This window comes from Caloenas nicobarica, chromosome 25, assembly GCF_036013445.1.
Source record: "Caloenas nicobarica isolate bCalNic1 chromosome 25, bCalNic1.hap1, whole genome shotgun sequence".
Lineage (NCBI taxonomy): Eukaryota > Metazoa > Chordata > Aves > Columbiformes > Columbidae > Caloenas > Caloenas nicobarica.
In genome coordinates this window covers 2,195,899-2,223,743 of record NC_088269.1, presented here as the reverse complement: position 1 = coordinate 2,223,743, position 27,845 = coordinate 2,195,899, and the positions used below count along the sequence as shown (strand labels likewise).

Sequence of the window (27,845 nt, the reverse complement as noted above, 5' to 3'; positions counted from 1 at the left end):
GGAATAAAGCCACTTCGAGCAGGTACATTGTGGCTTAGATATCTCAAATTTCTCAGCAGCCTATGGGTTTGAATTGAGGGGTTTGGCTCAAAAGAAGGTCTGTTGACAAGTGTCACCCCTCACACTGACAAAAATGTATCTGACAACATGGCTAGAAAAGCCTTCTGTGTATTCTGGTGCATTGTACACGCTGTGCCAGGATTTACTGTGTCAAGAGACATTTAAGAGATTATGCTACCTCCATCTTCTTAAACCAAGGAGCAGCACTTTGAGTAAACCATATCGGTACCCATGATTTCCTTTCCACAGAGCAGCGCTCTGATGCAGACAACTTTTCATCCACTTTTCGTCATTTGCTTTCCATCGGGGAAAGAGCTGGTATCCTCCAGAGCTGCAAGCACAAGGTGGGAATCGCAGGGTGGGCAGGGCCGGGTGCTGTGTCAGACACTCATCTGAGCTCCTGGGCCATCACCCGCCGTTGTCCCCAGCGTGGCCGTGCAGCCACAGCCTGTCCCACACTGCTGCTGCTGCAGAGCGAGATGCTGTGAGCAGAGCAGCGACTGCACCTGCTGCACCCCTCAAATGTCATTTCATGCTTCAACACATGCTTTGTGCTCCTCTGCACACAAAGAAAGATTCACGGTTGATTCCTAAAGCAGGAAGGTTCTTCGGTTGCCTTTCCCCAGGGCCCTGCTGCCCAGGAACAGGTAGTGGCAGAGTTGTACAACCAACATTGCTCTGGGCAGAGATACAAACAAAGGACTCATCCAGCCCCGCTATTCTTCCCAGCCAGAGGCACGTGCTCTTCATTAATGGCCACATTGCATGACTCCGGGCCTGCAGAAGAAAATAAAAACAGTGAGCTCATCAGAGAAGGAAAAACACAAGTGAGAGGATTTGTTGTAAATATTTATATCTTCAGGGCCTTTAGTATGATTGTCATTTTCCCTTCCTGCATTTAAACAGCCAGGCTGTTATTGTTGGGACTGTGATTTTTTTTTTTTTTTTTTTTTTTTTTGGAAGCATGGTTTTTATTCCTACACCTCTGGACCCCAAGCCTAGGCAGCCTGTACACCCAACACTCAGTCCTGAGAGGAGCTGAGGACGCTCAGTGCTGTTCCACAGCCGCTCAGCGTCCTGACAGCGTCTGACTCGTGGCCGGGTGTGTAAAGAAAGAGCCGGCTCATCGGATGGACCTAAAACTACTGCAGAAAACACATCCCTAGGGCAGCTGCATTGACATGGCTGGCTGGATGCAATCTCTTGACTGCAATGGCTGTGCGCTGGGGTGCGTCCCGTGTAAGGCAGAGATATTTGACATGCCTGTATGCAACTGTTTTCCCTTTGGAAGGCTCTCTGTTGCTCTTGGAGCAGAGGGCTGTGATAAAAGCCAACTGCCTTCAGAGCCCTAGATGCAAACTTTTTGCATGAAATAATAGCCTCACGCCCACATAAACTTAAATTGTTTCTATGGAGAATATCCTGGACCAGTCTAAAACCTCACCCTGCCTGCTTTATTAGAAATCAAGGAAGAGCCGCGAATGTATACATATTTTCATATTTTTTAAAGCTTTTAAGAGTGAACTATATTAGCCTGATAAAGTGAAAGGCATTTTTCACGAATGCATGAGGTGGCACAGCCTTCTGGAATGAAGTACGCGCCACAGAGGCTGGGGGTTTAGTACTGCTTTGCAATGTCTCCAGGGCGTTTGACTTCACCTTGGTTTCACTTCCCAACCTTTTTTCAGACTGTAAATTATTTGAGGCAGGATCTGTACACGTGTGCAGTGGCTGGTAGAAGGAGATGCTGATTTTAGCCTGGTTGTTCAGGTGAAACGGTGATTGCTGTCAATGTTGCTTAGAGCCAGCACTGCCCGTGGCTCCTGCTGGGATTAGGAGGCTGGAGAATCAAGGTTCAATGGCTTTGAATTTGCTGTTACCTCACATAGGGCAGGAGTCAGCCAACAGGCCAAACGAGTCTGGAATTAATTAGGAAACAGGGCTTTGTGATGCCTCCTGTTTCCCCTCTTGGTGACTGAGACACCAGTAGCACATGCAGCCACCCTGGAATCACGCACCGTTATAACTAAGTTCAGACATATTCACAGTGGCACACGCTGTTTCGTTGTTTGAGGGGTTTTTTTAAAGTGACATTTGAATTGTGCTAAGGAACAAAGTGTAGATTTACTCTTCTGTTTCTCTTTGAATTTTCTAGATCATCAAAGAGCCCCCCCCACCTCCTGCAGAAGACAGCGAGGTGAGTAACACTGACAACCTGGTTTCCTCAATGTTTAAGACGAGATTTTGTTCAGTCTCCTCACAAGAGGTTGTGACTCCGCTGCATGACAGAGTGTGAACCATTTAAACCTTTATGCTCAGTTCCGAAATCTTAAAGTCAATAGCTAAACTGGGGGCTGTCTAGCTGATGTCTGCTGTGTGTGTTTCACTCTGCTCACTTCGCTTTCTACAGAGGTAGAGATGTGGTTTTTATTTATCTAAGAGTGACTGTAGCAGGTCAGGAAGGACAGAGGCAGACAATACTTCCACAGGGTCAGAACAGAGCTACAAAAAGGATGACTCTTAAGCGTATGTTTAACTTTGAAGTTAAGGGAACCTAAACATATGCTTAACTGCCTTCCTGGAATGGCAGGATAATGACTTTGATGGTTTAGCATATATAACTGCTCTTGGCAGCTGAGCAGTAACTCACAATCCCTTGGACGATGGGTCTGCGGGGAAGGCAGATCGCAGCCTTTGCAGTGTGTCTGAAGACAGCAGGCCAGATTCTGAGCACATGGAAAACCCCAGCAAAATCATCTTGGTATCAGAAGAGCTGCACTAGCCGGGGAAGTTTTAGTGGAGAGAAATGATAAAGTAACATTAAAACCTTCATCTTAATTCTGCTTACTCTTTTTAGATGAATCTAGCAACAAATGGTTTAAAGCTATGTCACCATTACGTAATTAGTAGACTGCTCACAGAAATGTGCCCAGTTTTTCATCTGCCTCTTTCCGTGTCCTTCAGCTTTTAGCACACAATGAGTCTCTGCTTTGCTTTCGCTATTTTGCACGTGGGATTTCATTTAAAAGTCACTGGGCTGTGTTCAGGGCACATTGATGTCAAGGAGGGTTTTTCCATTGACTTCACTGGGGTTTGGATCAGTTCGTCTTAACTCTGCAAGTGACAGAAGACTTAGATCTGTGCTCAGAGTGATTTGGTTGGTTAGTTCACGTTGCTTATTAAAAATTAATTGCGTGCTTCAGCTTGCAAGTGGACAAGCTTGCTGAAATGATCCTCTTGTGCTCTCCCAGTGAGTGCCAAGGCAGACAGACACCCTCAAAGTTCAGTCCTCTGCAACACTGCGGAGGTGGAATCCAACCCGGCTTCTGCCTGCACAGGGCACAGAAGAACAGTTCAAGGCAGCTGAAGCCAAGGCCAGTACTAGAACCTCCATCTTGGTGGGACTTCAAAACAAGCCCGAAGCAAAACTCCAAATCTGAACACTCCTGGACCCAAGGGAGATTTGCATTTGGATCCAGTGCTCCCCTGCCCCTATGTGTGGGCACCTGGCCTGTTTTCCTAAGTAGACATTTCTGTAAATCCAGTAGCTTTGTCAGCTTCTATCCTCTGAATGAAAAGGAAAATATTAACCTAAAATTGCACATGCTGTGCTCTGCATCACACATGCCTCCAAGCCAAGGGATTCAATTGCTGAAATTAATTAAAATACATCATTCTGGAATGCTGGCTCACTGGCCAAAGACTGGAAGGGGAAATTACATCTCTGTGCTAAGAGGGAAGGCGTGCTTCATGTACAAGGAGGCCTTTTCACAAACCAGTAAGTGCTGCAGAAGCAGACCAGTTGCTGCAAACTAGCTGCAGAAGACATGTTTGCCTCAGGTTAAGTTTAGTTAAGCTGTTGTCAAGATATTTCTGGACATGTTATATTTTCTCTCAGCCCTGATTCTGACAGAGGAACAGTCTGTGCAGATCTTTGGATGCAACAGCCTTCAATTCATCTATCTGTTTCGCAGCTTCCCTTTAGCAATACATTTGCCACTGGCTTTTTATTTTAAACTAACATGGTGTTGTAGTGTGGAGAACATGGGGAAATCCTCTTTGCGTAGAAACAGAATGTTGCTCTGTTTGCTCTCTGTAGTTGAGCGCTTTAAATGCTTCTAAATGCAGTCCAGGCATTGGTTGTACCCAGAGTAGGGCACTGCACAGGACCTGAAAAATTGCATTAACTTCTACCTGTAGTTCATCTGCTTCCTCATTAATACTAGAGATCTGTACAATCTTTTGGCTATTATGCCTATTGGTTTAGGGATGAGGGTGCTTTGGTTACAACAATGTGCCAACATTGTAGGGACTAGAATGATGTTACAATTTCACACATACTTTCCACCAGACCACATCCCTGAAGTTCAGTACTCAGCTATCCTATAGCTGTCTTATACAATTAGCAGCCAAAGGTGTCTTAAAAAGGAAAATACAGTTTATACTACTTTAGAAACTGTATAGAATCAGAGCGGTGCTCAGAAAATAGGGAGGCGTGAAGCTCTGACTTGACTATGGATTTTTTCCCAGACAGAAGAGCTTCCCGCTAGTGGAAAAGAAGCAGAAGCTCTGAAAAAACTCATTTTGTCGGTCCGATTTACTTTTGTAGAGCCTGGTCCACAGAATGGGATTGGCAGTGGTATGATGCTTTCACAGAAGGTTAGATACTCCAGATTTGCTGCTTTGCTCAAATCAAATGGAAGATGGAGTTGATTTTCTGTAATCCAGGTTTTCTTACGTGTTGCAGATAGCTTTCTCCCTTGCAGAAAACTTAGCAACTGCTCGTCTCCAGCATGGGAGAGTGCTAATCCCTTAAGCAGCAGTATTACAGTTACAGTAAGATTTTTTTCTCCTCCCAAAAGTCTTGGCACAAAAAAAAAAAAGGCGAGAGGAATTCTTCCATCAGCAGATTTGGGAGCTGAAGCCCATATGCCTTTGCACTGCAAGGAGAACGCATTATACTGTAACAATGACGGGAAAGCAGCGTTGCTGTCAAACCCGCGAAAGGTTTGATTGAGCTCTAAAGGCCTTTTGAAACATATTGGAGACACACCGCCCATTGGAGAAGGAAATAATTATTGGCTAGAAACTTCCAATTAATTCATTCAGAAATGGCAAATGTCGTCAACTTACCGCTGTGCTCCTCAGACAAGGCAGGACGCTGGAGCAGGTTAAGCCCAGCTGAAGGACAGATGGTTTTACTTACAGCCAGGAAAGATCGAGTTAATGCCAATCGGAAGAGGTGAATGCCCCGAGGAGCCTGTGAGCACCGTCCTGGCCTGTGATTAGTCATTGGTGGTGGATCAAACCCACATTCTTCTACCTCCAGAGGATAAGAAGTCTTTTTCTAGCCCTGTTGGAGGAAGACACAGCTGCTTTTATTCACGTGTCCCATCACCTTCAGGCTGGGCTTATTGCATCAACTCTTACTCAGACCAGAGTATTTACCATGAGGCTGAAGCTGGTTCTCACTATAACAATCCATCTTCTACACCAAAAAACCACAACCTGCAGAACTCTGCAGCTCCCAACAATTTCCTATTCATACCTGGCCCATGCCAGAGGTCAGTCCCACCAAAGGACAGACTGACTGCAGTCAGAGGCTGCAGAAAATGGAGCCCTCCCAGGTGTTCCCAAGAGGCACACTCTCTTCTCATTGCTACCTTGCCCTGTAAACAGAGACCAAGAGATGTTAAAACACACCACTGGATCTTCATTTTTTGTCATGACATCACTTTCTCCTGCAAAAGGGATTCAGGGACACAAAGTTCCCTGGAGACTGGCAAAACCAGGCAGTAGATCTACCAGATGACCAGAGCGTGCCCTGTCCTTGTCACCCAGACCCGTTTTCTCTGTGCCGCTCTGTCACACGAGCACCAGAGCCAAGCCACCAACCAGCCAGCAATTGCATAATTCTTATGTCTCTTGTCGTCTTACCCACATACACCAAAGTAAACACACACAGGAAAGTCCTGGAGAGAAAGGACCATTCAGCAGCACAGTCATGAGACGCTGAAGGTAATTGTCACTGTCATGGGAGGCCAGCATGAGGAGGAGGAATTGAACTCGCTGCATGGCAGCTGTTTGTTAAGCCAACAGATGAAACCACCTGTTCTGCTTGAACCACTTCGATCTTTGTGAACTCATCTCTTTCTCCCATGGCTGAACATTGCAGAGGCCAGAGAATGGCTAAAAAGGGATTCATCAGCTTGGGGAGCTGCTTGCACCCTCACTTATTGGTGTTTATTAATCTTTTCCAGATTGTTTTCCTCTCTCTTCCTGAAAAGCCTTGCTGGGGAGATAGCAAAATAAGCTTCAGAGAAAGGATCTGATGGGAGTTTTTTGTAGACACCAAGGCAGGAAATGTATTCTGTTATTCCTGAACTAAAGCCAGGTCACAGTGGTATGCCAGCTCTTTTCCTTCCCCTTTACTCCCCTTTTACAGTGACTTGTGGAAATATGAGAGGAGGAGAAAATGAACCTTTCAAAAGACAGACATTTAAAAGAAAAAGATTTGGGATGCTATTGGCAGCAGATGAGGTATTACATCGTGAAGGTGTGGACTTCTTTAGCCAAATTTCATGTGAAGTCCCAGCAGAGCAAACTCAGAGTAGAGGCTGTGAAAGTTGGGTTTAATCACATCACAGTTGCAATGGGAGTGGTGATATCCATTCCCTTGACCTTATAAGACCTTAGTTCATCTTCCCGTAGCTCAGTGTCTGAGCTATGAAGTGGGAATAACTCATCATCCTTTCTTCTTCATCTTCATGAAAATGGCATTTCTCTTAACTGTGCACATGCAGTTCTTTGCGCTTGGAGGATCTAACTTCAGGCAGCACCTTTAAGAATTTATACCATAGATAAACCAGGAATTTCTATGATCCGTAAAACCACCAAAAGCTGGTTTTCTAAGCTTTTGTGTCTCAAGGATAAGCTTATATGTGAATTTCTTGGTGCCTCATGAGAGTTGAGCCCTTTCTTCAGCCTGCTTCTTAGTAGAGCACCAGTAGAACATCTTCTCTTAGATGCCCTGGTGACCTGTGAGTGGTTTCAGCCAGTGACAGGCAAAGATATGAGAAAAACCAAAGCGATGAGTTTATGCAGTTGCAATTTAGAGGCCTGGCAGAGTATAACTGTCATGGTTTAACCACGATAGCCGCTCGTTCACTCCCCCACCGCCACCCCTGAATAGAAAAGAGAATCCAAAGGGACAGGACAAACTTGTGGATTGAGATAAACACAGTTTAATAAAATAAGAAAATAACACTAGTATACTACTAACAATAATATATATAAAATGCAAATATAATAACGAATATAATAACGAAACGGAGCAGAAACCCAAAAGGGTCTCAGTCCCTGTCCATCCCTCTCGTAGCTGGAAGATCTTGACTCTCCTTAAATACGAAGCATGACGCTAATGGCATGAAATATTTTCAGTGATCAGTCAAGGTCTGACCTCCTTCCCGGCTGCCTCCCACCTTTGGGCTGAGCACTCAGAAACACCTTGGCTCCCAGACAACAACCATTAAAAGCTTTAACTCTGTCCCAGGGTGCTATCTTCTTGTTCTTAATGCAAACAGTGACTGTGCTAGCTACAAAAAAGAAAGGTCTCTAACTGCATGGAAAAAAAGTGAGCTCACTTTCACTCAAACCAGCACAATAACATAACAAGCAAAACGTGCCACAGCAGGGAGATGTTTCTGGAGAACGGAGCAAGGTGTCCTCGGAGTGTAACAACGCATCTGAGACGTGGCCATGCAATTCAGAAATTAGTCCGGTGTTGGGAGAAAAAGAAGGAGCCAGAAGCCTTGAGGACGGCACATTCACCTCCATGGTTCCTCAGCTGTAAAATTAGATGATAACATCTCTTACTCAGAGGAATGATTGTCCTGTCAAGTCTCACAGCACTTTGTGCAGGCAGAGCGCTCTACAAATGCTGAATTCTGACAAGATTCAGGCATTGCAGAGGCAACTGTGAAAATAATTATAAGGGTGGGGAGAGGGGTCAGTTGTCCAAACTTTTTTATATGTGGCCAAATTGAGTTTTAGTTTTTACCCCAAGTGGCTCAAATGTCCCTAGCGAAGCCTGAATTACCCTCATGTTACCCACAGATGAGGTTCCCTCAGGTCAGGGTCAAGGGATACAGGGCCCGGCATGGACTCTGAGATAAACACAGATCTTTGTTTTCTGAAATCCAGCAGTTAGGAATCTGGATCTCTGGCTGTGAAATGTAGCTCTGTCCTGTTTCTTATTTTTTAGAAGAAACTCTAGCTCCATCTAAAGCAGATTTTGGAGGTGGAAAGATGCCAAGTTCTGTACAGTCAATTTCCAGCATCCTTAAATGCACTTAAATTTTCCGAGGTTGTTTTTTATACTGCTGCTGGGTCAGAGCTGAAGTTCCTTATGCAGTTCTTCCTCGGGCAAAAACCCCATTGTAGTGTCTAAGTGTAGAAAAATACGGGCAAAACTGAGCTGGGATGTGAGAATTCAGCTCTGGTTTATTGGCTCAGAACTTGTAAACAGGGTGGTGAGCGGGGACGCTGGACGTGGGGATCGTGTGTCTCTTCCTCCTTGTTTTCCTGACCCTCACGTTTCCAGTTGCTTTCCTTTAGCCACTCACGTGTGTTGCGAACACCTTTGCCAACTGCGTAGGACATTCCCCGCGTTTTGGGTTTGGTTTGGTTTTTGTTTGTTTTTTTCTTGTATTGCAAAACCTCCCATGCCCTTCAAAACATGTAAACAGACTCATTCTGCAGAAAGCTTGTGACTCCTTTGTTTTTCAAGTGTCCACTGCTGCCTTTTTGTGCGTGTGCAGTTTCTGTTGTTGTTCTGGCAGAAACGCTCCTATCTTAGATTGACTCGCAGGGCTTTTAAGGGCTTGTGGGGAAGATTTCCTAAACCTTGGTATTTCCTGTTGTGAGAAGTCCAGTCTGTGCTAAACTGAAAAGAGAGAAAGAGAATTGCTGAAGGAAAATATTTAGATGGCTTTGATTCCGATTTTTTTTTCTAAAAGTCCTCATGGAAAACTTCATGCAGAGATATTAAGTTCTTAGGTTGCAGCAAAGAGCCTCAGCAGCTCTAACCAGAGAGAAAGAGATCAGCTATGAGAGACAAACCTTGTATTTATGACTCAATTGTTCACTCTTCCTTTAGATCAGGACAAATTTTGCAGCCGAATTTATGTGTATTTTGAAAAACAGAAATGCTTTTGTTTGACATGAAAAGCATTGTTTGTCTTGGATTTTTTCCCTCAGTTTTTGAGTTGTCCTCCTGGGGAGTTAATTTGCAAAGTATTTTTGGCTTTCCCAGTTCTGGAAAGCTCCTAAGTTTTGGAGTTTTGCCAAATCCCTGTGAAAAATTAAAGAAATAAAAAATAGACAGGCCATTTTTCATTTCTCTCCACATTTTTCACAGGAAATACTTCACGTTTTTGATGAACTCTGCTTTTCTGCTTTGCCAGTTCACAGCCTGAACTGCAGAAATTAAAGGGAAAGGCACTATATAGGTCAGAGCATATGCGGAGTCGTTATATAGTGTAACAAAGAATACAGAATATGTAGAGTACACTTGCTAGAACTTTAGCTAGGGTCATTTTAAATAAGCTTAAGAAGATTTTCTTGATTTGTTTATTTGGCTGTATCTGAATGTCATCATGAAGTCCTAAACACATTTGATAGTGACGTACCATAGGTTTCTGCATGCGGTGTGTAACGGTAGAATACATTGAAATTTGTACAGAATTGAAGTCTCATTTTTCACACCAGGTCTGACTCTCTGCTGGCGTAAGCTCATGAAACTCACTGAAGCCACATGGGCTTCCATGCGCAGCCTCCCTAGCAGGGGCACAAGTCCAGTATAAGAGCTAATTCCATTCTGGTAACTTTTCCATTAGACTTTTCCATCCTATTACACTTGGCCAGCTCATCTTAAAAGAAACCTTCATCTCCATGTTGGGCATTCACGCTGGGGTTGTTTCCGAACATACTCCTAACTTGCCTTCACTCAGGAGCGAATTTGACTCGCTTCATTTCTTGCTTCCCCCCCCCGCCCAATTCTGTCAAATCTGAACTACAATATGATGATTGATCCAGGCCCTGGAGGGTTCCCCCATCACGGAGAGCTGTTCCCTCCCTGCTCACGGGTGTCCATGGAGGGATGGCAGAGAGGTAAGTCCCTGCTGCCATCACTCGTGGCCAGCGTATCAACTGGACTTGCAGCCAAAAGACCCCAGCTTTTGAGCTATGCTGAATGCTGGTTTGGTGGCTGTTTCAACAATTTTCTAAATTTGGAAACAATTTGCTTCCCTGGATGTAAAGATGCTGAAAGATAGAGTCTCCTAAAAAAAAAAAAAGACAAAAATCACATTCTTGCGGGAGCTGGACTGTACCTTTCAAGTGGTGGTGTTTATATCATGGAACATTCTCTTCTCATGAGTGCGCATCCTCTGGGAAACAACCAGTGAGAGACCTTGACTGCTCTGGCTCTAGCAGGATCAAAGGACCACGTAGCCTGGGACCGTTTATTCCTTTCCATCTCTAGTTGTGCTTCCTAACAGTGCAACCCCTTCTGTCTGTTTTGTAGGAGGAAGATGATGATGGCCTTCCAAAGAAGAAATGGCCAACAGTAGATGCCTCTTATTATGGTGGACGAGGAGTTGGTGGCATCAAACGAATGGAGGTAATTAGATATCAGTTCATGTATCAGATTTCATATGTGAACTGAGCTGTGATATACCCCTACAATTTACCCAGAAAGAAACTCAGGAGATAGTTACAAAGTTCTTTCAGCTTTTTTGTATATCTGAGTCCAGATCATTTTTATATAGGAATATTTGAGAGCCAAACATAGATTCCTTAGGTTTGGGACCATGTTTTTCTTCTAGTACAGTAAGATCCCGGTCCACTCCTGGGATACAGGGCAGTGTTGCCATGCAAATTACAAGAAAATATTTTTAGTTTTTCTGAAAACCTTCCCCATTCTCATGTTCCTTATAAATCACAAAGAAGTTGTTCAAATTTTGGGCTCTAGTCCAGAAACATGCTTCACAGGCTGCAGCTCACTCTTCACCTTGGATTAGGACACTGGGAAAATACGGATCAGGATCTAGTTATTACAGCAGGGATGTCGCTCTCTACAGCAGCTACTATTGTCATATGCCCTGATGCCGTCTTTTCAGGTGCGCTGGGGAGAAAAGGGCTCCACAGAAGAAGGCGCTAAGTTAGAGAAAGCCAAGAACGCCAGAGTCAAGATGCCAGAACAGGAATATGAGTTCCCTGAACCCAGGAACCTTGCAAACAATATGCGCAGGCCTTCCTCTCCTCGGAAGTGGTACTCTCCAATCAAGGTAAGTCCAGCCCAGTGTTGTACTGCGTATGATGTTTCCAGATCTGAATTAAGTGTTTTATCATCCCAGGCTAGGATGTAAAACTGTCGAGCCTATGATCTCAGGATGCCGCTGGAGTAGCTGTGCATGAGGGAGTCCCATGAGCACGTGCCTAGGGAGGTGTGGTAGAAAGGAGCCACATGGGACAATGGGAATTCCCCACCAGACTGATCAGGTTTTGAGGTTGCATCGCTTTCTTAGACCAGAACAGGATCCTGATCTCTTGCAGTGGTGTAGCTAGCTTCTGTAAAGTGCTTACAGACTTGACTGCACTTCCAAGGGCAAGCCCTTTAGTCCACACTGCATATTCCCTGAGACACAGGGAATAAATAGCATCCTCTGTCCTTAGAAAGAAGGGAGAAAATAGGAAGAAAATTGCTGCTAAACATCACCAGAGAGAGGTGTCCTCAGCAGATGAAGGATCGCAGTGCAGCAGGTGGGTGTCTGCCAGCAGGCGTGGGTCAATGGGCCAGGGGATGTCCTGCAAGAAGTGTTTGGCTGAATTAGAGTGCCTTAGATGTGCAAGGTCAAATTCACACTGATATCAGGTCATATGCAATGCAAATCTGCACAACAGTTGCCCAGAGGAACTGGGAAGACTCCTCCTCTGCCATCTGTCCCAAGGGCAGGCAGCTGTTCTGCAGTTTGTCTGCCCTAATACAAATGCTTGGCAGTGCACAAAATGGGAATGAGCAAGCGACTGAATGCTTCACTGAAGCAAAACTCTTCATTGCACATGTGAATGCTTCTCGTGGATTAAGAGAAACAAACCACACAAAGTAGATATTATTTGCATCATCCATGGCCTGGTATGAGGGCGTTCCAATGTCAGAAGGCTAAAGTTTTGCATTTAAGACAAATTAAGCTGTCCTCAGGAAAGGAGGACAGCTTAACTACTGTAGAACAACTCTAAAGAAAAGAAAAAAATAATCCTGCACTCCTGTTTCTCAGGTTTAGCTCTTTTGGGAAATGCTAATACCCTTTCTCGTCTCTTCAGCCTGGGGCTGTTTGTAGCAGCACTGTAGTTAGAAGTCTCAAAAAAACCTGAAAATGCTCAATTCCTATCCACATGCAAACCTCAGTCTTGCAGCTGGTTCAAATCCAATGGTGGGAATGGTGAGGATGCACAAGGGAGTACAAGTGGTTTCCAGAGGATACAGAAACGTGAGCCTCTTTGATTATTTGGTCCATTGTCCTCTCTCTTTTCCCCCTTAAACATTATCATCTAATGAACTTTGCCTACCAACAAGTCATTTGCAATTGTGCTCTAATGACTTCAAAATGTGTTCACAAAGGTTATTCATTCCCACAGTGGGACAGGTTAGAGAGTCGACTGTTTTCCATTCAGAGTCGGGAATGCAGTAAGCACTGTCCCATATAGCTGTGCCTTTGTTCCTAAATGCATTGCATTATCATTTTGCATCAGTGCAAAGCATTTGTAAAGCATACTCCTCCCCTCTGGGAGACTTTTCACTCCTACTCTGTGCTTATGAAAATGACCTCATCCAACCAAGAGGCAGAGCTCCATTGCTTTTTGCACACTGCAATCAGAAGAGTTCGCAGCACACAAAGCCCCGAGGAGGTGACAGAAACACTGATTTAGCACAAAAAGCCCTGAATACAGGCTCAAGCAACGGGAATCCATGTGGGTACAACTTCCTGGGTCCTTTCCCATTACTGCTGAGTTTCTCCCCTCTTCCTTCACCAGTCCACGCTGTTGGATTACAGCCTCAGGACACTTTCAGAAAATTTTCAGAGTTTATCTGGCATGGTAGGCAATCAGTTCTGAACAGACAAGTCAAGTTTGCAGATCTGTGTCCCAGCTGGAAATTCTCCAAAGTCCAAGAGAAGCTTGGACAAAAGGTTCAATATGTGTAATGGGATCAAGTTCAGTTCTGACTCTGACTAGTTTTTGCTTTGTAACTGCAATTATAAGGGGGCATAAAAAAATTCAGAGTATCTCATGGGTAATATATATTCTTAATTCCTTTAGAAATACCTCTCTTATCTACCATTCAAATTATATACAGTATAAGGACAGTTCCAATCCAAGACCCCATATCCAAATGCTCCCATAAGTTTGGGATGTTCCACATCTGGATAGTATTAATATTTAGCAGCCTGAGTCTGTCGGTGGTCAAGAATTTACCTACTTTTTAATTGCCACCACCCCCCTTATTGAACTGCACCCAAAAAGACAGTGTACGCAGATCGGACGCTGTATCCAACACTTTCCCCAGATACAATCATGAGCACCATCAAAAACAGGGCATCGTTCCTCCGAAGCAGGGATCCTGCTGTTACTCTCCCTGTGCAGTAAGGAATTAGCAAAATTGGCAAAATTCTTCAGCGCTCTTGGCAGAAGCTCTTCTCCTGAAGACGTGAGCATATGAAGCTGAATGCGCGTTGTGTGGTGCAGCGGAGCTATTGCAGAGCCACAGCAGGCAGAGGGAGGTGGGGAGGGACGGCCCATTAGGTCATTGGCTCTGTTCTCTCAGCCAAAGCAGGACAGTTAACTTGAAGCTCTCCCTCACTGCTTTTTCCAGTCTGGTTTTTAAAATAACATGGAGGCTTCCAGCACTTCTCAGGGGGGAATATTTCACAGACTACCAGACCTCACCCAGAGGAAATATCTCCTGATACTCTGCTTAAATTTTCCCTTATCCCCATGCTCCAACTGCACGTGGCTTCTTTGGTTAAAGCAGATGTGAAATTCCTACCTGGTCCACTGCACTGGCTGAAACACCTCTTTGGAAGGGAGATAAATATGCATGTAACAAGCTACTTTTAAAAATCATTGGTAAAGGAGGAGGGCAAGGAATTACATCTCAGGAACAGCCGACTAAGGTAACTTGAATCTGACAAAGAGCCAGGAAGGTCACGTTTTAGGGCCAGTCATCTTGCTGGCCCTAAAGCATCGTGCTTTTCTCCGTGCAGCACAAGTGCCAGCCATTACTTAGAGCGTTCTGCCTTTTACCAGGTTATCTGATGGATTTTTTCTTCCCTCTCTTCGTTACTCTTCCCAGAGTAATGTCTGTAAGGTAGGTAGACAGCTGGGAATGGATAGATTGCTTTTTTAAATGCTCCAGGGATTTATTTGCTACCAAATGTGGCTACTGACACTTAACAGGTTGATATTACTATTGTTATTATTCTTATTTGTTGCTGTTCCTTCTTAGCACAATGCCAACTGGGTTATCCTGCTTTTAAAATACCATTTCGACAGTTTGCAATGTCAATACAAATAATCCAAGGAGAATGACAAGTCTGAAAACTTCGTAGCAAACTTGCCAAATCCTCGGTTCATCTGACAGTGGGAGGGGCTGCACAAAATGATGCAAGTGAAGGATTGTAAAGGACTGTGCCTTTTGTTTTAATTTGGTTCAGTACGTGTTCCCTGCTACAGAATACAGCTCTGTACGCTTTGGTTTGATCAGCAGCTTTTCTCGTACCTCTCTTTCTACCTCTGCTGTTATCTACCCATTTACCTAGCTACATCTCCCTTCTTCCTCCTCCTCAGACCCTTTATAGTGCTTCTTTGACTTCAAAAGGACCACTATCAGTCTCTAAAAAACAATGCAGAAAGGACCACAAGACAAAGCTAAACTCACCATTCAGCCACAGAAACTCACATGCAGGACCTGCCTCAAGGCTGAGGTTGAAGCAACTGGTGCTCTCAAAACAAACCTCAGGTGTATCCTAAGTGGAGGCTACTTAAGCATTTACTCAGCCACGTGTCCCTGGCACATTTTCTAGCCTTTGTCAATCCTGTCTCTCTTTACAAAGCTGACGTGGCACAGCTTCCTTGCTGGAAGAGGCCCAAGCACAGCTTGGATTTACAGGCAGCATACAAAACCACCTCGAAGTGACACCGCCAAATCCCAGGAGCACTCTGGTGTCACTAGACCAGGGTCCTTACAGTGCTGAATTAACCATTCACTCAGGAAGAGTTAAAGCAATGGCTGAAACTATGTCCTTCTCCATTTGTCCTCTGCTCTGACTGTTTCTTCTTTCTGGACTTCATATCTAGTTGGACTCAAAGCTTTGTTTGCCTCCAGACCTTTTTTTCTCCAAGCGACCTTGCACTTCGATTGCGAAGGAAGCCCCACAGAGGCACAGCCCATCCACTGGAGAGCACAGAAGTGTTTATGTTTCCAAGCGAATGCATTCCCATTTTCATTTCTTTAAGCAACATCATCCTTTCCATGATCCACTCTCTTTTTCTTCCACCCTGATGTCTCAGGCAGACCCTGAAACTCCATTCAGACTCCTAAAGATGGAGCTCTTGGCTTTTCCCGAGAAATCTTGGTAGGCTCTTGGAAATTAGGACTGCAGAGTAAAAAGGACTTTTTTGTTCCATGGAAAGTTGTAACTTTCCCTCTGGTTTCCTAAAGGAGGAGTGGAAGAAAAAGGTACTTATTTCTTAAGTTGTCAGAGGGGACAGGAGATCAAGAGCTTCAACCAGCTTTGATGTAGAGGGAAAAATAGATCGGGATAGACAGGGATGGCTGCCCTCAAGTCTAAGAGGTCGTGCTGTCCAAATGTAGGAGACTCTGACAGAGGAGTTCTTTGCTTCTTCCTTTGCCAATAACAGACTTTTGTGGCTCTCGCCTTAGGAAGCCTTTCCCCAGCATCCTATGGAAACAAGATCTATGCAGTCATTCTGTGTGTCTGTGTGTCTCCACCCATGTATCCCTCCAGCTCCCAAATAAGCTTTGAACCATTGGCTCAACACACTGGTTGAGGAATATAGGTCTCAAAGAGGATTATGGCCCTCATGTTTTCTTGAAAAGGGAAGAGACTATGGCCCCATGAAAGGAAGAGTATACATTGCGTGCATTGAGTCTTTAAGTAGATACCAGAGAACCAGGGTCACAGAAGTACCTTATAAACATGCTGGCTGGCAGGAAGGTCTCAGCTTCCCAGACACTGAAGTTTACTATCAGCCATGAGACCCAAGCAAGCTCCCTTACTGCTAATGAAGCTACTTGCTCTTTCCCTAGCACCACTGCAATATTCAGCTTGCGTTTCTGTTTGCTTTATTTTGTCCCCTGATAGTTATATGAGGAAGTTCTGCTATCATAAAATTTTGTAGTCTTTATTTCCAGGAAGCAGGTGGCAATCGCACCTGCGTTTCTGAGTCCAGTCAGGGGTAGCCTGATCTTTGGGTTTGATCCTCTCGACCTCAGGAAATAGTTTTTTACCAAGTGACAGCTTTGTACATTCTCAGAGCAGCTTGTCTCCATCTCTGCAGATACAATGAAGTTTACTGGCTTTTACTGGGCAGGCTTTCACTCGTGGTATGCAGGATCATAACATTTGTAGCACCAGAACGATACTAATGGAAAGCTAAATAGTGTCTGTGGTTAACTCTCTCAAGAAATTTTTACAAATCTCTGGGTATCATGCACTTAGTAGACCAAGGGTCAAATGAAGTTGATGTGTAGAGATTTTGATCTTTAGCTTGTAATATGTCTGTGGCCTTCCACTTAGCCAGCCAACGAGTTGCACTTGTGTGAACCCTTCTGCAGATCTCCCAGAAGCTGGATCCATTTGGAAAGTAAAACCTGGGCCTATTAGAATGGGAATATAGCTGGGAATCCTTCAGCAGCAGATGTGGGTTTCAGAGCAGATGATTCCGTGGACATTTCTACATTGCAGAGCCCTGTGCTGCTCCTCCTGGCCTTGTTCAGCTCGTTTTGAAAATAACCACAGGCTTAGCATTCCGTGTCGCTGCTGAATTTCAGCCAGGAACGAACACCTTGTGTGCATTGCAGAGAAGCACGGCAGGAATGGCAGGGAGGCTCTGACCCCACACCCCAACAAAACTCTCAGTCAACAAGAGATTTCAACACGCTGGGTTTTGAGAAAAACTTGTCTGGGCCTGGGCATGTGCACACGTGTGCGTTGGGGTACGGGCTGTCGGTGTGAGACCACCCGCGAGGTGAAGAGCTCGTCAAACCCAGCGCAGCATGTGGAGGGTGGGATCTGCAGGGCAGCTGACGCTGAGCTCATAGGAATGGAAGGCTTTGAAAGATGTGTGTTATTGCCTGGAAAAGACACAGGTATTAACTGACATGTGGGGTGGGACTGGGGAGGTTGCACAAGACCCAGTGACCTGCTGCTGTCTTGCCTGCAGGTAGCCGACGTGAAAGATGAAGCGGGTCGTTACACAGCACCTACCTGTGACTCAGCTTTCCTGGCTGTGTGGGCAGACGAGTTTTCAGTCAGTTCTCCCCAGTAGACTGTTTTGACACATAAATAAAAATTATTTATAGAGAGTGCAGAGGAGGTGACGAAGCTGGTGAGGGGCTGGAGCACAAGTGTGATGGGAGCAGCTGAGGGAGCTGGGGGTTCAGCTGGAGAACAGGAGCTGAGGGGAGACCTTCTGATCTCTGACCTGCCTGAAAGGAGCTGGGAGCCAGGGGGGGTCGGGCTCTGCTCCCCAGGAACAAGCGCCAGGACCAGAGGAAACAGCCTCAAGTTGCGCCAGGAGAGGTTGAGGTTGGATCTGGGGAACAATTTCTTCCCCAAAGGGCTGTGGGGCATTGGAACAGGCTGCCCAGGGCAGTGCTGGAGTCACCATCCCTGGAGGGGTTTAAAAGGCGTTTAAATGAGGTTCTCAGGGACATGGGGTAGTGCTAGAGTTGGGTTATGGTTGGACTCGATCCTGAAGGTCTCTTCAAACTGAAATGATTCTATGATTCTGTGTCACAGTGATCACCTAGAACTAGAGACAAGCCACTCAGCCAGCAAGAGGAGGAGGCAAAACAGTTAGGAAATTCACTTGATTGCTTTCTGCATTGATTTCGCATTTTGCTAGCAACAACGTCAGGTATCGGACTCTCAGCTCAGGAGGTATCTAAGTCTCCTGTTACCTTTGGAGATTTTCAGAAAAATATGTAAAGGCTAGAGATACAGGTACAGTCAGCTGTCAGGCATATCTGCTTATTGCTCATCTGAGAGCCTCTTCTTCACACTTGCACACGATTCTGTGAGAGAAAACATTGCTCTCCAGCACCTTCCACAAGCACAGCAAATGGCTAAGTAAAAATTGTGTAGGTCTAAGCTGTGTTGTCCCTGCACTGCACTTCACAGCGTGCTTGTTCTTGCCTGAAGATAACACTGTGATTCTTTTGATTCCAGGGGAAATTGGATGCTCTCTGGGTCTTGCTGCGGAAAGGTTACGACCGTGTATCTGTGATGCGCCCACAGCCAGGAGACAAGGTACCGGACCTCAAAACATTGTTTGGTTGGGTTGGTTTGTTTGTTTGTGGGGTTTTTGGTTGTTTTGTTGGGGTTTTGTTTGGTTTGGTTTTGGTTTTGGGTTTTGGTTTTTTGGGGTGTTTTTTTACAGCTATGGAAAAAGAAAATCCTTCAGAAGTTTCTGGCTGCCTTTGCATGTGAGGCTGAAGGCAGACACTCAGGACAGCTTAGAAACAAAAATTCAGTCATGTCTGTCAGCTTTGTTTGCAAGTGTAGTTTATGCAGTTTGACTGATATAGTTTCAAGTAGAAAAACTGTCCAGACGCAGTGGCAGAAACACCCATCAAAGAGCCCAGTACAGTCTTGCTCTTAGATAATGTAGCTGCTTTCAATTAATTACATAATTTATTCTAATGAATAGTAAGGAGTATTTCTGCGCATTTTCCTTCATTAAAATCTTATATTCTGGAATAATACTTTGGACATACATTTAAATATATATATATTTTTTTTGTTACACAGATTTAAAGTTCTACAAAGCAAAGTTTGCAGAATGAGGTTTGGACTGTTGTGTGAGAGGGAGGAAGTATTCCCGTGTATTTCTAGTAAAAACTGAGTTCACGCCAGTTTCTATGCATTAATGTGTGCTTATGGGTGAAAACAGAAGCCATTGAAGAGGATGGACTCATGTCAATTTACAGGAATGATACCGTCTGAGAGCAATCCCTGCGGTAGCCATAAACCATCCCCTAATTCCTTGTTATTTAGATGCTTGCGCCCAGTTGCCCAGGGCTGTTCCCAGTCCAAGGATGGACACTGACCATCTCTCTGAGCCCCTGTATTCACCTCATGGTCAGAAATTTCCATTGTAATAATGTCTTTTGTGGTCGGTTTGCACACCTCTGACATAATTCAAGAAAGGAGACTAGAATTACTTCAGGAATATATTTGGCCCAAAGTGTGAGTAGCTGTGTAGCATTGCAAAGGCTTCAAGAAACTCGACTGCACATGAAACAACCATGTAATTTTTTGATGGAGATTCATAGTTCTGTAACATTCGTCTCCCTGTAAGGTTTTCCATTGAATGCAGGGCAGACCAGCTTTTGTGAATAAAAGGATTTGATATTTTATTCCTTCAGGGAAAAGGTTTGCTAAAATATCTTCACTGAGTGTGATACTCATTTCTGGGAGAAAAGTTCATAACATACAGATTGCTAATGCCTGGCAATTTTCCCACAGAAATAAAGGTTTAAAGAATGCCTATTCTATGAATAATTTTTTTTGCTTGACAAGCTAAAATTATTTATACGAAAAATGCCACTTCCATTTATGCCAGGGAAACCCAGAGCAACTGATGTGAGTGCAGCTGCCAGCAGGTGCCGTCCCTCTGTGGTCGTGGATCTCTTAGACACACAGGTCTGTGCCCTGTCAGCATAAGCGATCGCAGAAATAGCCCATACAGGTGTTACGCGATGAAGTAAATTAAGCTCTTTATGATTCCGTTGTGCTACAAAGGATCTCTGCCTTGGGTGCAGGTATGATTTAGTGTGAAGAAGAAGATGGCTCAAAATGCACCCAGCTGCTAAAATACCTGGTTTTGTCCAGCTGACTCCTGGAAGATTTGCAAACGTTTGGGCGCTTTGCTGTGTAGGTAGGAAGTGCTGCCTGGACTTTCCGTGAGGGTATACTGCTCTTAGAACATTTGTTTTCCTTCATAGAAACAAAACTATGAGCCTGAGCGTCTACTTTGAATAACCATGTGTGACCCTCTGGGTGTTTTTAAGCACTTTAAGTGAGCAGTTTATTCCTTGACGGTAGTGACGTAACTGCCAGGTGATGTCACCACTAACAGAACAGGCAAAACCAATATGAGAACCCACTGTAAAACACTGAAAAGACATTCGTTAGTTTACAGAGCTGAAGTGGCAGAATTAGGCAGGGCTTTCCCCTCCCCTATTCAGCAAAAGTGTGGGGGAGTTTATTTCCCTACATCACATTTAAAGTAGGGAGAAGAATCTAGCTTTCCAAGTCGTTTCCCATCTTAGTAGAGACATTCCTCATGATTTGGATGGTGGTTTTAGTCTGTTGTACCTCCATTTCTCCTTTGTACACATAAAAAGTGATGTTACCAGAGCTGGGCATTAAGAAGATTGGCTTTACAGCATTTAGAGGCTTCTGTGCAAGGGACTGGGAAGGGGATACCTGCATTTCTAATTACCAGACTGTATTTTAAGGAATTATAGAACTCATAGTTTAGGAGAATATTCAGGTAGCAACCTTTAAACATTAACCAACCTTGTAACCATAGAATCTTTGTACCGAGTAATCATACCCTATTCTTAAAATTGACATAGATTTACGACATATTCTTTTAAAACAGGTAACTGTGAAGTAACTGAGAAACATGCAAATGTTACTTAGCGTTGCTTAAACAGCTTGTGTTAGAATAGGCATGGAATATGTTAATGGTTCTCAAGAATTGTCATGAATATGTAATTTTTCTGTCAATATAAGCCATGTATGGCCAACTGGTTGTCAGTGACCTATGGAGGGGCACCCTCAGTCCAGCCCCAGTGCTGATTAAGAAATGCTGCTTTTAAAACCTTAAAACCTTAAAATGGTTTTAAGAGTCTGTTACTTTGCCAATTCTACGGTATCAAAGGGATGAGGCAATATCGCTGTTAACTACCACAAACTACAACTGTGCCTTTGGAGACAAATTAGTCAAAAAGAAAAGCAAAAAGTTGCAAAAATAGTTCCAAAATTTGCACCTCACAAAATAAGGAGACTCTAAGCCCTCTTTGATCCCTGCCAGTCTCCCTCTATTCTTCTCTGTGCCGCTGTTCCTCTAAAAGAAATGTAAATGCGTGTCCAAACCTTAGGATACTAAGGCCGCGTGATTCAGGCTACCTTAAGGTGAGTGGCTTCTCCCAGGCCAGCAAACATCAATGTGTTTTATCTCATAAAACACATTACTGCCTTGGTGTGGTTGGCAATCCAGAGGGAAGGTCAGTGCTGAACTGATGGGGACAACAGCATGGAAACATCTGCCAGTGCAGGTAGTCCTAAGTCAGCCTGTGAACAGTTTGCTTTCCTTGCAAGAAAAAATATCAAGGAAAAGAAGTAATTCCACAGAAAATCCTTTTCAAAACAAAACCTGTGTCTGTAGGACAGCATTGCGAAAGAAAAGGATCAGATGTGTTGCACTGAAATGATGAGAAATTTCTATCCATGCAAACAACTGTGTGGCCAGAATCCCCTGCCCAGGAAGTCAGGGCTGGTCTCAATGAGCTTGGGTCCCATCCCTTCCATTAGCTTGCAGACCTCTCACCACCATCACAATGAGAGGGCCTCCGACTTCCTTATAGACACAGCCCTTTCTCTGAAGTGGATGTTCAATAATGTAAGTTTAATAATCTGTTCATAGTTTCCTTCATCCAACCCAGGACGTAGTTCTTGGCTTCTCTCTGGTTTGCAACAACACTGACAGCAACAGCATTTCAACTCTTTGCTGTCCAAAGACAGGACCAGGACCACTTTTGTAATGGATGCATCACCTGTGCCCTGGGTCGGTCACTTAACAGGCACGTTTATTTGCCTCGTCACCTGCCAGGAGCACTGCCGAGTATATGGTATGTCTGACAGCTACTGTGAGGAAGAGTCTTTTGACACAGCACTCTGAGAAATGGCACATCACCTGCTTGATCTGACATGCAGACTGAGGCCACGCAGCTGCATCCAACAGGTTGAGATGTTGTAGTGCAGGGGATGCTGAAGGACAGCACTGTGGAGGAATTTCACACCCAGCAGCCCTGCACAGGCACTCACAGACACCTACTTGCTCTCCCAGCCACGTGTTTCTGGTGTAGGGTTTGCCAGCAGAGTAGAGCTGAAAGAGTCGTTTTGGCAGCGATGAGCTCAGCTATAAATTCCTGTGGCCTCTCCATGTGACTCCAAATAGCTCCTTTGGACCAGAGGCCCAGCAAGGACAGGCTCGGTCCTCACCAGGTTGCAAAATGTTCAGCAGCACGTCTGCAGGCTTTCACAGCTGTCCACTGCAAATTTGGATTTGATGCTGGGAAGTGTAGGTAAAGGAGTGAGTGCTCTACCCAGCTGGTCAGCACAGGCCCCCTCAGAGCTGGTCGGACAACTGCAAGTTGGTCGTGCGGTTTTTAAAGTGGAGACACAGCTGGTTTGAAACTTCAGCCGTGATGCACTGGTGTGAACCCATCCTTGCCAGTCGTGGAAGACGGGGAGCTCCAGGCAGCCATGTGCAGGGCTTCCAGGTCTTGCTGCACAAGGCAGGGCATCTTCAGCTTTTCCAGCTTTTTCCTGCTCCGGTGCGGGGATCGGACTAGATGATCTTTTGAGGTCCTTTCCAATCCCTAACATTCTGTGATTCTGTGATTCCTGCCTGCCTGACTTCATCCCACTGCCGTCCTTCCCCAGGTGCTGTGGTGTGCGCACGGTCCCTCCTACAGTATTGTACAGTATTGCCATGAATCATATGTTGACCTAAAGAAAATGGAAAGAGCAACAGTAACTCCGAAGTGTCAGAAAAATATTTAACATTCAAACTTGTTTTCACTTGACCAAAAGATGTGCCATATGATTCTGTGATTCTGTGATATTCAAATACAAAGCCTCTTGTCGTCAACAACTGTGACCACTTTAGAATGAACCAGTTCATTGCACGCTGAAGCAACATTGTTGGTCAAGAAACCAGTTTCTGGCATAGTGCTATTTGTAGTTACTTTTGCTTTCTCTGAGACACTGCAAATAATAAGCCGTAGACATTAATACCTCATGAATACGTTCAACTATAGCTTTATTCAGCATGACTGTAGATAAGGGTAGCAGCAAACAATCATTGAAGCTTAAAGAACATTTTAAAAATAAGTACCAAGGCCTCATATTTGTTCTGAAACTGTTTGTTTTATTTTCAGGGAATACTGTTTAATTTATTTGTCTTGATTTGGTGGGAGTGCTGGGCTGGGCCCTCTGGTTCACCTGCCTGGCACTCACCCAGGGGAGTTTCAGACTAACCAGCTCAGTTTCAGGTGTAGACTTTATTACACAAGCTGCAAAAATACTCCAGAGTTGCTCAACAGCGAACTACGGTGCCCACGCTGGCGGCTCCGTACAAACCACCAGCCGCAGCAGCATGGACGTGCCCTGAGAACAAGAGCACCGGTGAGCAGCAAAGCATCCTGCAGTAACCAGCAGCCTCAAACAGAGCCACCACATTAAAAACCCAGCACGTGGTACTTTCTCAGGCTAGATAAATATTCAAATCCTTGCAGGCAAAATTTATGGCTAGTAAAGAGTAGCCTGAAATTTGCAGAAAGGAGCCTTTGACCATACGATATTCCTAACAGCTACAAAGAGGAGCTGTTTTGAAAGCCATTTGCACCTTCTTCTTTCTCTTTCCTGAAGAAGGAAGAAGATTTCAGACTCCGGGTATTGTCAGATGGGCACCTTAATTCACCCTCTGGTCAACACAAAAAAGTGAAGCCAGATGAAAAGTAACCGAAAGGCATCTCTGTCTGCTTCGCAGCTTGAAAAGGAATTGAACTTAGTCCCATGGTTACATCATGTTCATGTATAAGCAATCCCTTGCTATCATCAGTTACTTTATCCACTGCAAGCACATGAGCCGAGCTGTTCAAAAAGATCACTTTGCGTAGAATGAAACATGGATTCAGCTTCAAATACTGAGTTGACTAATTTTACTGTTAATCTGCTGTAGCCCACGCAGCTTCCTAGTTACCACATAAATTGTCAAGGAAGATGTCCCCTGCCCTGAAGTTCACATTAGTTTGTAACAAGATGTTAGTTCAAGGGTAGTGACTAATACATTTGCAATTTATATACATTGCAGTGGATAATGTAAGGGACTGAGGCTTAGATTGCAGTCTTTGTGACCTCAGACAGTCCCTTCCCTTTGCCTCTTATCCATTCGTGCCCCAAACCCTTTAATCACAGTTAAGGTGCCTTGTATCAGGGCTGTTTCTTCACTGCAAAAGGTACAATTATAGAACTAACTGACTGGTAGGTGCTGGGTACAGGGTTCGATGTTTCTGGATAACAGCTCAGAGCTCTTCCAGGAGGGCTGCCCATGGCAGCAGCCTGGGCTGTCCCACCTGGCTTTGCCACTATAGCTCCATCAAAGGTATGGCTTTAGGTATCAGCAACAGGTCCTGAGCAGCACATGGTTATATTTGCAATAACCAGCCACATACCTGTCTGCATTTGCAAGAACAAACCATGAAGCAACCTTTGATCTGGTTTGCATAAGGCTTTTAAAGATGCATCTTTTATCCCAAAGCAAAAGGAGAAGAGAGGGACGTTCAGGACCTGGTCTGAAGTGCACCCAGAGAGGCCGAGATGCACAAAAAGGTTGGGAAATTCTTTTTTTGGAGTCAAACCTGGCAATGGTCTGAGGTTACCAACAGACACAGATGTTTCCAATAAGGCAAGGAAGTCAGAGTCACATGGGATTCCTGTGGTCTTCTCACATTTTCGAGAGACTAGGTTTGCATTCTTGTCAGCATTAATGAGGTTATTTTTACATTCAAAACATCATCAGATGGGGTGATGTAAAAATCTATATTTTTTAGAAAACCTTATCGCTTTTATAATGGAGTAAGGGAATGCATACTTCTGCAAATTGCTCACTAAGCACAGGATCCAAATAATGCGTATCTCTTTGAAGTGTGAGTTGCATTTCCTTGATCAACATTGTCAGGAATTTATAAGGAGGTTGTTAAAACGTGTTTCAAGCTCAGACTTGGCCAGGAACATCTCCATCTGGGAGTAAATTATATTTTAATTTTTTAATCGCATTTTTGTTTTGTGTTTGTATAGGTAAATATAGATACAGATGGGTACAAATGTGGATAAAAGTACAACAAAACCACGTGTAATTATGTGTAAAGATGTATCCTACTTTGATTAACAAAGATGCAGGAAAAGGAGCTTTTTCTGGAGCTAGTATAGTTTTGCAAGTTTATTGGTGAAATCACAGGAGCTCATATCTTGTTAGATCTCATTGATAACAGCTCTGGTACAAATTGTGGTTAGTTATGATGAGAGGATGAGTCTACGAAATATGTGAAAATGTCCTCATTAAAGTAATCACGATTGTTCTTTTTACTATGAAAGGAAGAATGTGTGTATGTGCATGTGCTGACATAAAAAAATGTTAATATAAACAGAACAGTCAGAGTATGAAACAAGATCATTTTTCAGCCAAATTGCATGAATCTTCACTACAGCAAAACACTGTTTTTCAACAAAAGCTTACAAAACTCCCTCTGCCCTATGATCACACTAATGTTTTTGTACTGCAGTGGAATGTCAAAACGTCAAATTAACTTATTTCGCTCTTTACTGTGAGTGTTTTTGTGCAACCTCAGGGGTTCGGGTGACCACTCTGGATTTTATCAGCCGTTCATCGCAAATGACCATTTTTTGTGAAGGGCCCAGTTCTGCAAGGCAAGTCCTTGCTCCTGCGTGTGCAGTCCCAGTGCATTTTTGGAAAACCACTGGAGCACGTGCCACAGACCGGGGCCAACCTCTGCACGATTGTGCAACAGGGGACAGCAGAGAGCTGTCCCACCCCACCAGTCATGGGCTGAAAGTTTTAAGCCTAGACATGGATAGCTCTTTGAATTTGCATCCTGCTGTTGTGATTCTAGATCTAAATGTCCAGCTGGGCTGGAGGTTTGTGGGCTGTTCTCGTACAGCAGCAGGAGACTGGGGGTTTGGGCACTGGAGTCGCTCCACTCTCTGCCACCGACTCCCAGAGTGGCCTTGACCAAGCCACTTAACCACCTGCCATTTACCAGAGGCTTTTCCTATCCTCTGAATGAGGCTAATCCAATGTATTTTCCTTCCCAAAGCATTTGTGAAAATGGAGGCTGGAACTCAGTAATAAATGTAAAGGATTAGCAGCAGTGATGGCTGTGGGCAGGGACACCTGTATTTTCAAGTTCGCATGTAGGTTTGCATAGTGGCCTGTGCGTTCTTGCGGTTACAGCGTGATGCTGATAGTACAGAGGTTCAGCATTTGGAGTTTCAGACCTGTGTGATGCTCAGATAGTAGAAAGTAGAAATCCAGCAGTGTTTCTTACATGGCGTGTCAGGGTTTGTTTCTCTTCCACAAGCTGAGGTGTTACAAGAAGCAGCTCGGTGGGAACAGGTCTGTCCGCATCCGTCTTTGGCACCTGTGTCAGAGCTGAGCTGTTTGAGCAAACTGTGGTTCTCAGTTCATGGACAGTCCTCCTGAGCGCTCCTGGCTGAGTGGCGATCGTCATCGTGTCTGAAAAAGGCAGAGGAGGAAAAAAGCAGCCCAAATCATGACCACGTTACAGTAAAATTTCCTTCTTCTCTGCCCATTCTTACGCTTTGCAAAACTTGAAAAACCTTTAATCTGCTGCACATAATTAGGTGTTTCACAGAGGAGATTAGCACTGGCTGTGGTACTATTTGAGGAATTTTAATGTCTTTTTATTTCTGGCAAATTCAAACTCTCAGAAAACAAAGTCTCCTTTCCGTGGCTTTCCCTGTCTTGTGGAGAAAGCTGTGTACTTGCAAAGACCTATCTGGGAAATAACTAGTCCGCTCTCACTTCCCCCACAGTGCTGAAATAGAAAGAAATTAAATCTTAACAAAAAAAGAGAGGGACAGTGTTGCCACACAGCCTGGGGCCTTGCTCCTGGTTTATTATAGTGCTGTATTCATGTGCTCCAGGCACCATCTTAAATTAAGGCCATTGTGCCAGATGCTGTACAGGTGTAAAATAAAACCAGAATCTCGGACCTGTTTGGGGCAAGGAGCAGAGCAAGTACAGACAGATACACTGAGAAACACCAAGACAATATGGCAGTGCTAATGTATCTGAATGCCAAGCAGTGGATCTGCAATACCAGTGGAATAATTTGTTAATGTAGTTCAAATCTTCCTTTAACCACAAGGAACAACTTTTCTTGCTAGTTTATTCTCCCTCAGCACATCTCCCATGCAGCTTCCAAAGAAGGAGCAGTGCAGAGATCCAGCCAAAACTGAATGTACGTGTGTGAGAGCCGGGGCAGGCGCTGCCTCTGGGGATGGGGCCGTGGGAGGGGGCCGGTGCAAAACTCCTGCTGGGTCAGAGAAATCCTCCTCTGGACTAGTGGGACAGGGAATTAG

General features: G+C 44.5%; 1 protein-coding gene across 1 annotated transcript in view; it reads left to right on the top strand.

Annotated features, from left to right (window-relative positions):
* ANTXR1 (ANTXR cell adhesion molecule 1) overlaps positions 1-27,845 on the top strand; it is a 104,482-nt gene that overhangs the window by 62,422 nt on the left and 14,215 nt on the right. The window contains exons 14-17 of the mRNA XM_065651506.1: positions 2,216-2,257; positions 10,646-10,741; positions 11,241-11,408; positions 18,594-18,674. Of these exons, the coding sequence (XP_065507578.1) occupies positions 2,216-2,257; positions 10,646-10,741; positions 11,241-11,408; positions 18,594-18,674 (387 nt within the window). The remainder of the gene's footprint in view (positions 1-2,215; positions 2,258-10,645; positions 10,742-11,240; positions 11,409-18,593; positions 18,675-27,845) is intronic.